General features: G+C 31.6%; 1 protein-coding gene and 1 non-coding gene across 2 annotated transcripts; one reads left to right on the forward strand and one right to left on the reverse strand.

Moving 5' to 3' along the window:
- The first annotated feature begins 1,267 nt into the window (after positions 1–1,267).
- Positions 1,268–4,967, forward strand: LOC139852325 (serine/threonine-protein kinase SRK2E-like). The gene is made up of 9 exons (XM_071841598.1): positions 1,268–1,761; positions 2,487–2,561; positions 2,680–2,781; positions 2,870–2,923; positions 3,372–3,464; positions 3,579–3,671; positions 3,812–3,916; positions 4,230–4,328; positions 4,436–4,967. The coding sequence occupies exons 1-9, from the start codon at positions 1,585–1,587 to the stop codon at positions 4,724–4,726; spliced, it is 1,089 nt and encodes a 362-aa protein (XP_071697699.1). The 5' UTR covers positions 1,268–1,584; the 3' UTR covers positions 4,727–4,967.
- A 6,808-nt stretch (positions 4,968–11,775) lies between these two features.
- On the reverse strand, positions 11,776–11,847 carry TRNAP-AGG (transfer RNA proline (anticodon AGG)). The gene has a single exon. It is a non-coding gene; the product is annotated as a tRNA-Pro (tRNA).
- Positions 11,848–12,561: the final 714 nt, after the last annotated feature.

Below are 12,561 nucleotides of genomic sequence, written 5' to 3' on the forward strand. Positions count from 1 at the left end.
ATGCTAATGACAAAAACATAAAACAAAAAAATGCACTTTCACCAACAAAACAATCCAGAATTAAAAAAAAAAAGTCAAACATAGTCAAAATAGTAAAAAAAAAAAAAAAAAAAAACATAAAAGAGTGTATATAAACAATCATTTATGCTCTCAAAAAAACAGTCACAAAATTCAATAAACATCCATAATCAAACATTAATTAAGTTGTGCTATGCTAATGACAAAAACATAAAACAAAAAAATGCACTTTCACCAACAAAACAATCCAGAATAATAATAATAATAAAAAAGTCAAAAATAGTCAAAATAGTAAAAAAAAAATAAAAAAAAAATAAAAATCACAATATAGTGTATATATTAAACAGACTAGTAAGCATTTAAAACAGTCAAAAAAGTCAATAAACATTCATAATTAAAATAACTTCCAGAATTCATAACATCCCTAATCAAAATAACATTCAGAATTCATAACAATAAGTAATACCAAAATTCAAAATAACACCAAGGTTCATAAGTTCATAACATAAAGAAACGCCAAAATCCAAAATAACACCAAGATTTATAAGACATCTGATCTGATAATCCAATAAAAGGTTCATAAATAAAAAAAGACAGTTGCTAATCAATCACAGTTGCTAATCAAGATCTTCTCCTTCAATTCTTATTGTGTATGATGAAGCCATAGTAGCAGTAGATTGTAAAAACGTAATGAAGATTGTGTTAGGGTTTAGGGTTGTTGAACGTGATTCTGAAACATTCAAACTCGTGAAAAAATTTACGTGGGATTGTAGAAAATATTGGGCTGGGTAAATCTTAATTAATGTGTTACGGAGTATTTGGGGTTAGTTAATTTGCCGATCACAAGTTGAAAAGACGAACAAGGACATAGTGTGCAAATCACGTGTCTGTATTTACCTGAGTGAAATTAACAGTGTCAAACCTTGAGACCAGACAGGATGAATTATAAAAACTTGGGACCAACGGTGATGAATTTAAAGTTAATGGACTATCATGATTTCTATTGCAAAGTTCGTGGACCAACAATGATATTTTTTCAAATCAAAACCCAACCCAAATCGTTTTGATGATCGAAAAACCAATTTGAAAATAGACCCTTAAATGATTTTGTACATATCATGCCTTTAATTATTATTCATATGTTTTTTTCTTTTACTATCTTTTTTCCCTTTCTCTTTTTACTTGGAAATCTTTAATTATCTTAAAATCTTTAATTTTTTTGCATCTAATTAAACACCCGCAACAAAAAGCAAAGCCTTGTTGTCACCAATTATCGTCATCACTACCACCTAGATTTCATCCATCGTTATTATTTTATTTAAACCCTATTTTTTTCCCCTCACTTTAAAACCTTCACGGGTTTTGTGACCTCACACTTTCCCTATTTCATCTCTATCTACATCTATGTCTGCGATCTTATATGTGATCGGTGTGTCGCCAACTGTTTGATTTAGATGAATTCGATCAACTTTTATTGTTGATTACGTGTATGATTGTAGTAATTTGTAATGTGAGCTGGTTAGATTTACAGTGCTAGTATTTCTAGGGTTTTAAATTAAACTTGCGATGGATCGATCTGCGCTTACGGTGGGTCCAGGCATGGATTTGCCTATTATGCATGATAGTGATCGGTATGAGCTTGTTAAAGATATCGGTGCGGGTAATTTTGGTGTTGCTAGATTGATGAGAGATAAACAGACCAATGAACTTGTTGCTGTCAAATATATCGAGAGAGGTGAGAAGGTTAGTACTTAATTTCTACTGTATTTTTATGTTTATTATGTAACAATTATGTACTATACTGTAATAAATTGAATTGAATTGAATTGAAACTGGTTGATTTTAGTGACTGATATTGAAAATGAGCACGGAAATGAGGTTTCTTTTGTTCATTGTTGTATTGAAACTGATGTTACGGGATCACCCAGGGGACTTAACCACCCACGCGTTCATCTCCCGCAGTTGCACAACCCGCCCCCAACTGCTGCCCAGGAGAAAACCCGGCCCAATCCAAGGGCATGGGTGGTAAAACCCCTTTCCCCAACTGCCCCCGCAACGCGATGTGCGAAAAGCACCCTTGGGTGGAATTCAAGGGTAAAGGGGCAACCTAGTGTGCAATGCTTCACCCCACAGGAGTCGAACTCATGACCTCTCGTTAAGACAGGCAGACCACTACCACATGAGCTACAACACAAGGTTATAAATTGAAACTGGTGTTGATGATGTAACATGGGTTATAAGATTGATCATATAGGTAAAACATGGCTAATAATGAGGGTTGGAATGATGATTATGGGACTTAAGACTGTATACAGTGAAGTCGAAAACAACATACATAACTTATGATTGAAAATGGTATCAGGACTCAACTGAATAGATTTGTAAGTAGCGGTAGTAGATACTACTTCTGTAAGTTCATCTCATCTTTCTAATTGTTTTTCCGTATTTCTTGTCATGAATTTCAACAGATAGATGAAAATGTACAAAGGGAGATTATCAACCACAGATCACTGAGGCATCCTAATATTGTCAGATTCAAAGAGGTTTGTTTGAACTCAAAGATACTCTTTTGAAGTTGTGGCTATATTATGAACTCGTGAAGTTCTATTTAAATACTTATATCTAGGTTTGTTAAATTTTGTGGTTTAACTTCATCTTCAGGTCATTTTAACACCGACACATCTGGCAATTGTTATGGAATATGCATCTGGAGGAGAGTTGTTTGAGCGGATATGTAATGCTGGTCGGTTTCCAGAAGACGAGGTTTGTTCGTAATGCATTCATTTCATATATTATTTGTTGTTTTGTTTCTATTACGTGTCCATGATTGATTATATTTAATGTGTTTCAGGCCCGTTTCTTCTTTCAGCAGCTTATATCTGGAGTCAGCTACTGCCATAATATGGTATTGATTAACTCTGTCTATTAAAATCAAGTCCTGTAATGTGCTACACTTTTATTTTTATGGTCTACTTGTTTGTTTTATATGTTCAAAAAAATGTAATCAAAATTTCATAATTTTATGTGAAAGAACATGCCCTTGTCATTAACAAGCTAATATTGTTCTATGATATATATGTTAACCTTCAGCTGTTTATATATACACAAATGACCCTTCATTAAAAGTTATATCACTAAATTATTTGAGGAATTGGTTACACGAATTATTATTCCATAAACAAATTTGTTGATAGATGATATCAGTGTGTGTAGATAAGTCATGTCAGGCCCTATAAGAATGATCTTCGACCAATCTTGTCTGTCCTTCTAGGCCTCTGTGCTGTTCCATATTTGTGAGTATTAGTTTGTAGGTTTGATAGTGATGAACTTTGTGTGCTTTCTGTACAATGCAGCAAGTATGCCATCGTGACTTGAAACTGGAGAACACACTACTAGATGGCAGCCCGGCTCCTCGGCTCAAAATTTGTGATTTTGGGTACTCCAAGGTACAATGCATGATATCTTTCTATTTGTTTGTGTGATCTTTAATCAATTTATGTTAATTCTATACAGACTTAGAAGTTGCGTTTAATCTTTAAATTTTTTTTATTATTGACTAGTCCTCTGTGCTGCATTCACAACCGAAATCTACTGTTGGAACCCCTGCATATATTGCGCCTGAAGTATTGCTTAAGAAAGAATATGATGGCAAGGTACAAGCATTCATTTCTTCTATTTATCTCTTGTATGATATACATAAACTGATAAACCTGTTTCTGCCTTTGCGTTAATCATACTATATATAAATCCTTTGTACAGTTGGTGATTTTGTAGTTTTTTTTTATGAATTCAGATTGCAGATGTGTGGTCTTGTGGTGTTACGTTATATGTAATGCTTGTGGGAGCTTATCCTTTTGAGGATCCCGAGGAGCCTAAGAATTTTCGCAAGACCATACAGGTAACATATGTCGTCTCTGTAGTCTATTCAGCTAAAGGTGAATAGAGTTTTGTTTTACACCTTTACATATGATAAAAAATACATCATATTTACAGTCATAATAAAACAGTTCAGAAGGTTATATGCATAAGTTGACACACATGCATTTAAGCTGAATGTCGTTAATTGTCCTGTTTGAGATATAAGGCCGCCTAAGTTGACACTTTTGAAAGTTAATGGGCATGGAAATTGCCACCTGTATGTGCATTGTGTGACACATGGGCAATCCTATATCATAGTTGACTCAAGGGGTAGCTTGTTTGACTTTTTGCAGCGAATTCTAAATGTCCAATATTCAATCCCAGCCTATGTCCATATATCTGCTGAGTGCCGCCATTTGATCTCCAGAATATTTGTTGCTGATCCTGCTAAGGTATCAAATTTGGCTTTATTATTATATTGTACTATGACTATGACTTCCTTCTCTTGGTTTATTAATTAATTATAAAAAATTGACAATAATTTCTTTAATTTCTACAGCGGATAACCATGGATGAGATAAAAAACCATGAATGGTTTGTAAGGAACCTGCCATCAGAACTAACAAAAGACAACGCAATGGACCAGTTTGGGGGTCCGGATCAACCGACTCAGAGTGTTGACGAAATCATGCAGATAATTGCGGAAGCTACCATCCCTCCTGTTGGTTTCAACAGTTTGAATCAGTATCTTACTGGTAGCCTTGACATTGACGATGACATGGATGAGGATCTCGAGAGTGATGCAGACCTTGATATTGATAGCAGCGGGGAGATAGTATACGCCATGTGAGTATTTAAGATTTTTCGAAAATCCTGTTGTTGTATTGTATTTTATCGTATTGTTTTTGCGCATATATATATATATATATACTCTTTATATATAGAAATTATAATACGTGTGTATGTTGTAGTAAGATGTCTTTCCATTCTGTTTCTCTTCCTTTTTACGGAGAATGTCGTCAATAAACAGGGTACTAGTGTAACCTTGTTCTGTACCATGAAATTAGTTTGTGAATAAGTGTTTCATTTTCTGTTTTTGTGAATAAGTGGTATGTGTTGTAAATTTAGTAGTAAAATATGGATGGTAATTAGTCAAATATGGATAGTAAAATTTGTACTATATATATGTGGATAATGAACATACATATACACACCATTTTCTTACATATAAGAAATATATTCTCTCTCTCTTCCATTACTACTCTCTCATATTTAAGGATTGTATAGGCTTAGGTCAAAATTAGTTATAAGCCTACTGAATTATAACACGTTATCAGCACGAAGAGCTTAGTGTAATCAAAGGATATCTCAAACGATCACGAGTCACTAATCAAGGTATGAAATTATTAAGGTTTTTCAGACTCGGACATATCAAATTTTGGACTACTAACATTTTGAACTACTAATTTTTATTAAGTTCTTAGTGCATTTGTATTGTTCTTATTATATGGTTGGCTCTGCCACCTAAATTATATATGGTCGACACTGTCGCCTAACTATCATTTATGTTTACTAACTTTTATTAACTTCACTAACATTTATATTTATGTTATTTAAGTTATATATGGCCGGTTATACCGCCTGAATTATATTTTCTGTAATCTAACTCTTATTAACTTCACTAACATTTATATTTATGTTAATAAGACCTCATGATTGTACGCAACATGTCATTTGACAACACGGTACTTTATGTACGCAACACGTCATTTGACAACACGGTACCATGGGTCGAGATTAATTCCGATCAATACGAATACGACGGGGTCTTTATATGTTATCTAACATTTATGATTACTTATGCAATTAATCATTATTTATTTCATGCATACTAATGTTTATTCTTAAATTTATAATTTTAAAAGTTAAAATAAAAAAGTAGTTTGTACTTTTATTAAAAGTAAATCTTAAAAGTTAAAATACAAAAAGTAGTTTATATTTTTATTAAAAGTAAATCTTAAAAGTTAAAATAAGAAAAAGTAGTTTGTATTTTTATTAAAAGTATATCTTAAAAGTTAAAGTAAGAAAAAAAGGGATGGTAAAATAGAATAGTTTTTTTGTCAAAAATGAAGTATTGAAAATGAAGTGGTCTCCTTCTATAACTAAAAAAAAAATATATACTTTTATCAAATGAATTTTTATTGTGGCCGACAATTCCAAACACGAGTCAGTGTTTAGTTTATCAAAAATATCTCTTGCTTTGGTGAAAGGTCACGATCACGATATCGGGTGTTGTGAAAGAATTAAAAAATTGGTCAAGTGATTTTTTTTTAAAACAAAGAAAGTGTTTAAATGAGTTTTACAGAAATGGGGAAAGCAAAGTAATTTTTTTTTTTCCAAACTTGTCAAATGTTTTGTTAAAAACGTGACCGTTGAAAAAAGGAAGTTGAATAATAAAACTTAAAAAAAAAAAAATTATTTTTTTTAAGAGTGTGCATCAAAATGGCCATAATGCCAAAGTGATGTATAAAGTTAATAAAGATGCAAGATGATCGTTTTGTATGTTGAAGTTAAACAAAAAGTTGATACAAGTGGGGTTTACATATATTATTTAGTTACTATTAGTCCACTAACCTCCAATCAAAACATATTTATAAGTTATAAAAAAAAGGGTTTGGTGGCAATGCTGATTATTGAACCAACAACTAACAAAATAATAGTAATGATGCTTTACGACTACTTAGACTATATGTTAATAATACAGACTTTTATATCATTGTACTTATACAACTAATACAAGTATCAAAAAAGTTACCTAAAGATAGTAGCGTACTAAAATAGTTGGAAAAGAATTCATTATATATAATATCTAAACTAAACAATTCCAAAAATTGTCCATTTTTAGCCAAACCCATATGACACATTGACACCCAGACATATTGACACTCCATATCTCATTCTCAGTTGTTGACTGTGGCTATAGAATTAAAATATGTGTGACTACTACTTAAGAAAACAAAATATGCAACTACTTAAATATACCCTCAAATGTGTAAGGTTCGTTATCTCAAGTACCAAAACTCCTTTCATAGATATTTTATAAAATATCTAGATTGTTATAAAATATTTAGATTGTGTTATAAAATATCTAGATTGGATGTTAATTTTATTATTATTATATTTCTTGCATAGTAATATTTTATACTATAAATAGACATGTATGGTAACCATTTAAGGTGCATCATTTCTCTTGAAATATCAATATCAATATTTCTTCTCTCCTAAAAAAAAAAAAAAAAATTTATAAACCTTGGATGGCCACGAACCAAAACAAGAGGAGGCATGGATTTTAAGTTAGTATATATTCTGAAATGGTACGGGTGATGGATCCAATGAATCCGCATCAAGGACCCGCGGGTGCTATCCCTAATTGTGACAAGTACAAATCAACTAAAAGTCTAAAAGATAAATGCTCTTAATCTCTTATAGGGACCAAATGTTCACAATAATTGCCTAAGCTAGATATGAAACAAATAGTTCATCAATAAAAAATATGCATCTAAAGCTTCTACTGAAAATTAATGTGCAATGTACAACATATAACTATATGGTCAAATTCATTTGAGCCTTCGGAGTCACAAGTATATGATGTATATATATTACTCAATTAACAAAATAGTAAATCTAAATTAATTCATATGAATAGTAAAACGAAATTAATTAATTTACTATTCACATAAAAAAACGCATATGATAAAAAGCGCATCGCATATGATAAGCGCATATGATAAAAAGCGAATATGATGAAAAGCACAACGCATATGATGAAAATCGCATATGATTAAAAGCGCATATGGTGAAAAACACAGCGCATATGATTAAAAGCGTATATGGTGAAAAGGATATATGATAAAAAAAAAAAAAACACATATGGTGATTTATAAAAAAAAAAAAAACACATATGGTGATTAATGGAAAGCACATATGATTATTAATGAAAAGTATATTGTGAAAAAGAATCACAAATGTTTCTTGAAAGAATTCAAGGTAAGATATATGAACCAATTCATCCATCATGTGAACCATTTTGATATTTCATGGTTCTAATAGACGCATCTAGCGGATGGTCTCATATTTGTATGTTATCAAGCCGTAATATGGCATTTGCAAAGTTTCTTGCACAAATTATTAAATTGAGAACACATTATTCTGATTACACCATTAAAAGGATGAGACTTGATAATACCGGTGAGTTAACATCTCAAGCATTTAATGATCATTATATATCTACAGGGATTGTTGTTGAACATCCAGTTGCTCATGTGCATACACAAAATTGGTTTAGCTGAATCAATAGATAAACTCTTGCAGCTAATAACTAGACAATTGATAATGAGTACAAAACTCTCGATATTTATATGTGGACATGTAAATTTACATGTTGCGACATTAATTCGCATTATACCATGTGGAAGTCGTAAATATTTTCACTTAATACTTGATTTTGGCCAAGAGCCAAATATTTTCTACCTTAAAACATTGGTTGTGCAGTGTATGTTCCAATTGTATCACCACAACACAATAAAATGGTTCTTCAAAGAAAGATGATAATATATTTTGGATATAAAACATCTTCAATCATAAGATATATTGAACCCATGATGGGTGATGTTTTTACAGCACGTTTTGCTGATTGTCATTTTAATAAAACATTGTTCCCTAGATTAGGGGGAGAAATAAAAATAAAAAATAAAATGATGCTTCATGATGCGAACATCAATTAAGGTATATTGAACTCGCACAAAAGAATGTGAAACGAAAGTTCAAAAAATAATGCATATGCAAGAACTTGCAAATTAATTACTTTATGCATTTACAGATATAAAAAAGTGACTAAATCATATATACCAGCGATAAATGCTCCAGCTCGAACTGAAATTCCAAAAGCTGGCAATAATGTCACTGTTGAGTCTTTGCCACGCATCAAACGTGGAAGATCAATTGGTTCCGAAGATAAAAATCCTCGAAAAAGAAAATCAGCTGATAATGAGGTAAGAGAAAGTGTTCAAGAAGAACCACAAATCAATATTCCTTCTGCAGAGGATATTGATAAATGTAAATACTAAAATTGCGATAAATTATGCAATATTATGGAACCGAAATGAAACTAAAATCTCTATGAGATATTTTCATATAATGTTACAATGACATCATGAATAAAGATGATGATCTGGAACTAAAATCTGTCATTGAATATACAAAATGGACATGATTGAGCTCAATGGAAAGGAGCAATAAGAGCTGAATTAGAATCGCTCGATAAAAGAAAAGTTTTCGGATCAATCGTTATCACTTTTAAAGATGTGAAACGTATGGGATACAAATGAATTTTTATCCGAAAAGAAATGTGCAAATGAAGTTACAAGGCAAAACTAGACTTGTAACTCAAGATTTCCCACAAAGACCATAAATGAATTAGGAGGAAAACTTATCCTCCTGTAATGGATACAATTACTTATTAGATACTTAATCAACCTGGTAGTTATTTAAATGCATCTCATACATGTTGTTACTACTTACTTATCTGTATGGATCACTTAATAGTGATATATATGAATATACCTAAAGGGTTAAGGTATCATAAGCATCTAATGTAAAACCTAAGGGAATATATTCCATTAAATCACAAAGATTTCTTAATGTGTTTATACAAACGGGACGTATGTGGTATAACCGATTAAATGACTACTTGATAAAAAAAAAAGGGTATAAATATAAACTTATTTTGCACGTATGTTTTATAAAAACAATGTTCGGATATGAGATCGTAGTTGTTTATGTCAATGTTCTTAACATCATATGAACAAATAAAGAGATCTATGAAATCATTCAACTTCTAAAGAATTATTTTGAAATGAAAGATCTTGAAAAAACCAAGTATTACCTTGGATTGCAAATTGAGCATATGCCTAATGGTTTACTTGTACATCAAACAACTTATACCGAAAAGATTTTAAAACATTTTTTTTTTAAAGACAAACTCATTGTTGTTAGATCACTCAATATTGACACTGATCTATTTCATCCCTGCGAAGATCATGAAAATTTTAACAGATCGGAAGTTCTATATTTTAGTGCAATTGAGGTTCTTATGTATCTTATAGATTATACAAGATCTGACATTTTTTTTGCAGTTAATTTGTTGACAAGGTTCAGCTCAGCCCCTACCAAAAGACATTGGAATGGGATCAAACAAATAGTTTGATACCTTGGGGGAACTACTGATTTATAATTATTTTATTCTAACAACTCGAAACAAGATTTGTTTGGTTATACAGATGCAGATTATTTATCCGATCTACATAAAGCTAAATCTCAAACTGGATATGTATTCCTAAATGGAGGCACCGCAATATCATGACGTTCTCAAAACAAACACTTGTTGCAACATCATCAAATCATGCAGAAGTGATTGCATTACATGAAGCTACTTGGGAATGATTTTAGTTAAGATCAATGATACAAATCATTATTGATTCTTGTGGACTAGAACGCTATAAAAGCGTAACAACTATCTATGAAGATAATACAGCTTACATAATACAAATGAAAGAAGAGTATCAAAAATGACAGAACAAAATATAAATGCTGACGAGGCGCTAAAGCTATAAACGGTCTTAACGGTCATAAGTTTGATGGAAAAGAATGGTATATTGGTAAGGCTCAGAAAAGACTACAAGGGAATAGGAATTGAAACAAGGGTTTGAACAAACCATGAAGGAGATTGTAGACAAATCACAGGGGCTAAACTTGTACATAAAAGATTTAGATGATACAGTTTCAGATGAAAACCTCAGATTCTTCTCATATACTCAAGATCTCGTAAAAGACAACCAGATTAAAATGAGATACGTTCATACAACAACTCTGCTGATCTTTATACCAAAGCACTGTCAATCGCTGTTTTCAAAACATACGTTCACAATATTGGCATGAGGCAAGTTCAAAAGATGTGACGACTCAGCGTTGTCTACTTGAGGGGGAGTCAACTCTATGCTGCACTCTTTTTCCCTTAGCTAAAGTTTTATCCCACTAGGTTTTCTTTAGCAAGGTTTTTAACGAGGCAGTATTAATTGCTATTTTAAAAAAAAAAATTACCATCCAAGGGGGAGTGTTGTAAATTTAGTAGTAAAATATGGATGGTAATTAGTCAAATATGGATAGTAAAATTTGTACTATATATATGTGGATAATGAACACACATATACACACCATTTTCTTACATATAAGAAATATATTATCTCTCTCTTCCATTACTACTCTCTCATATTTAAGGATTGTATAGGCTTAAGTCAAAATTAGTTATAAGCCTACTGAATTATAACAGTATGGTATTATTCCCCTAATTAGTATTTCTTTTTTGTGTGCCTGTGATCGAGTTAACAGAAGCAGATTACACCGTTGAAATCACTTGTTTCATAACCAAACCTTAGAAACCTAGATGGTTCATACCATATGGGAAGTGGATATACAAGTGCTAGAATTTTTGGTGTTGTATTCTTATTAGCAGGTGGTGCATTGTCGCATTGATTTAGTAGTTTTTGCCCACCCCTGCCCATAAGATTTCTTTTGTTCCATCACCATTAATTTAATCCCCATCACCATTTCACCATTTCACCATTTAAATTAAAGTAGAAATATAAATATAATATAATATGTACAAAGACCATTTAAAATGCGCTGCACTTGGCTGTCAAAACTTTCTATACATGGGAATCAGTTAATGATCATACATAATGTTTTTGCCCACGTTTATAAGTTTTATGATGAAGTTAAACGAAACCAGCGTTTGTTGACCATAAAATGTACGTTAAAATAGCAGGAGAAAAAATAATTGTAGGGGCATTCCGAGAATTGAACTCGGGACCTCTCGCACCCTAAGCGAGAATCATACCACAAGACCAAATGCCCAATTGTTATTTACCTGACTTAATTGTTTAAATCATCTCCTTTACTACAAACAAATGCCAAGAGGAGGTAATTCATCGGTCATAACTGTTTATATAATCTAATTTACCTATTACACCTTTTTCAATTTACAATACATGGTAACCAAGAGGGGGTTAAAAGTTGCAACACCAACATTAGAGCAGCACTTTAGTTGCCAAATCTTCATAAGAAAATAACATACAACATAGTGACTTATGAGAATGTACAAAACTCATATGTCACTCTTCGTCTCTCTAACTTTTGTTCTTTATATATCTCCTATCTCCTATCTCCTATATCCATAATAACAATCCATTGACATTACAATTTCGTATATGAGAAGTACTTTGACTACACAAAAAAGTTATCCAAATTTTTTAACAAGAAAATAATAAAATAATCCAACAAAAAGAGAAATAAGAGATCAAAACCCACAAAAATTCTCAAGGAAGAATACCAATGTAAGGGGTTGTAGGAGTGTAAGAGATGTTTTTTTTGATTTGTTTGATGAATTGCAAACTTCATTGCTCCAAAGAATCCCATCACAAACTCAAACCCAACCTTGAATACTTTCATCCATATTTCTAGTTTCTCAATCATATCTCTTTGTTTTGTGTTGTGTATGCGTATAAGATATGCAAGAATCATTTATATATAAGGGTGTATATGCATATGTTAAAATACAATGCAAATTTA

The sequence above is a fragment of the Rutidosis leptorrhynchoides genome, chromosome 6, assembly GCF_046630445.1.
Source record: "Rutidosis leptorrhynchoides isolate AG116_Rl617_1_P2 chromosome 6, CSIRO_AGI_Rlap_v1, whole genome shotgun sequence".
NCBI classification, from domain to species: domain Eukaryota; kingdom Viridiplantae; phylum Streptophyta; class Magnoliopsida; order Asterales; family Asteraceae; genus Rutidosis; species Rutidosis leptorrhynchoides.

What these genes read in the sequence shown, in the direction of transcription:
- LOC139852325 (XM_071841598.1), top strand. Translation starts at nt 1,585, where the DNA reads ATGGATCGATCTGCGCTTACGGTGGGTCCAGGCATGGATTTGCCTATT. An exon ending in ATATCGAGAGAGGTGAGAAG is followed by an intron (nt 1,762 to 2,486) that starts GTTAGTACTTAA and finishes GAATTTCAACAG; the next exon opens with ATAGATGAAAATGTACAAAG. An exon ending in TCAGCTACTGCCATAATATG is followed by an intron (nt 2,924 to 3,371) that starts GTATTGATTAAC and finishes TGTACAATGCAG; the next exon opens with CAAGTATGCCATCGTGACTT.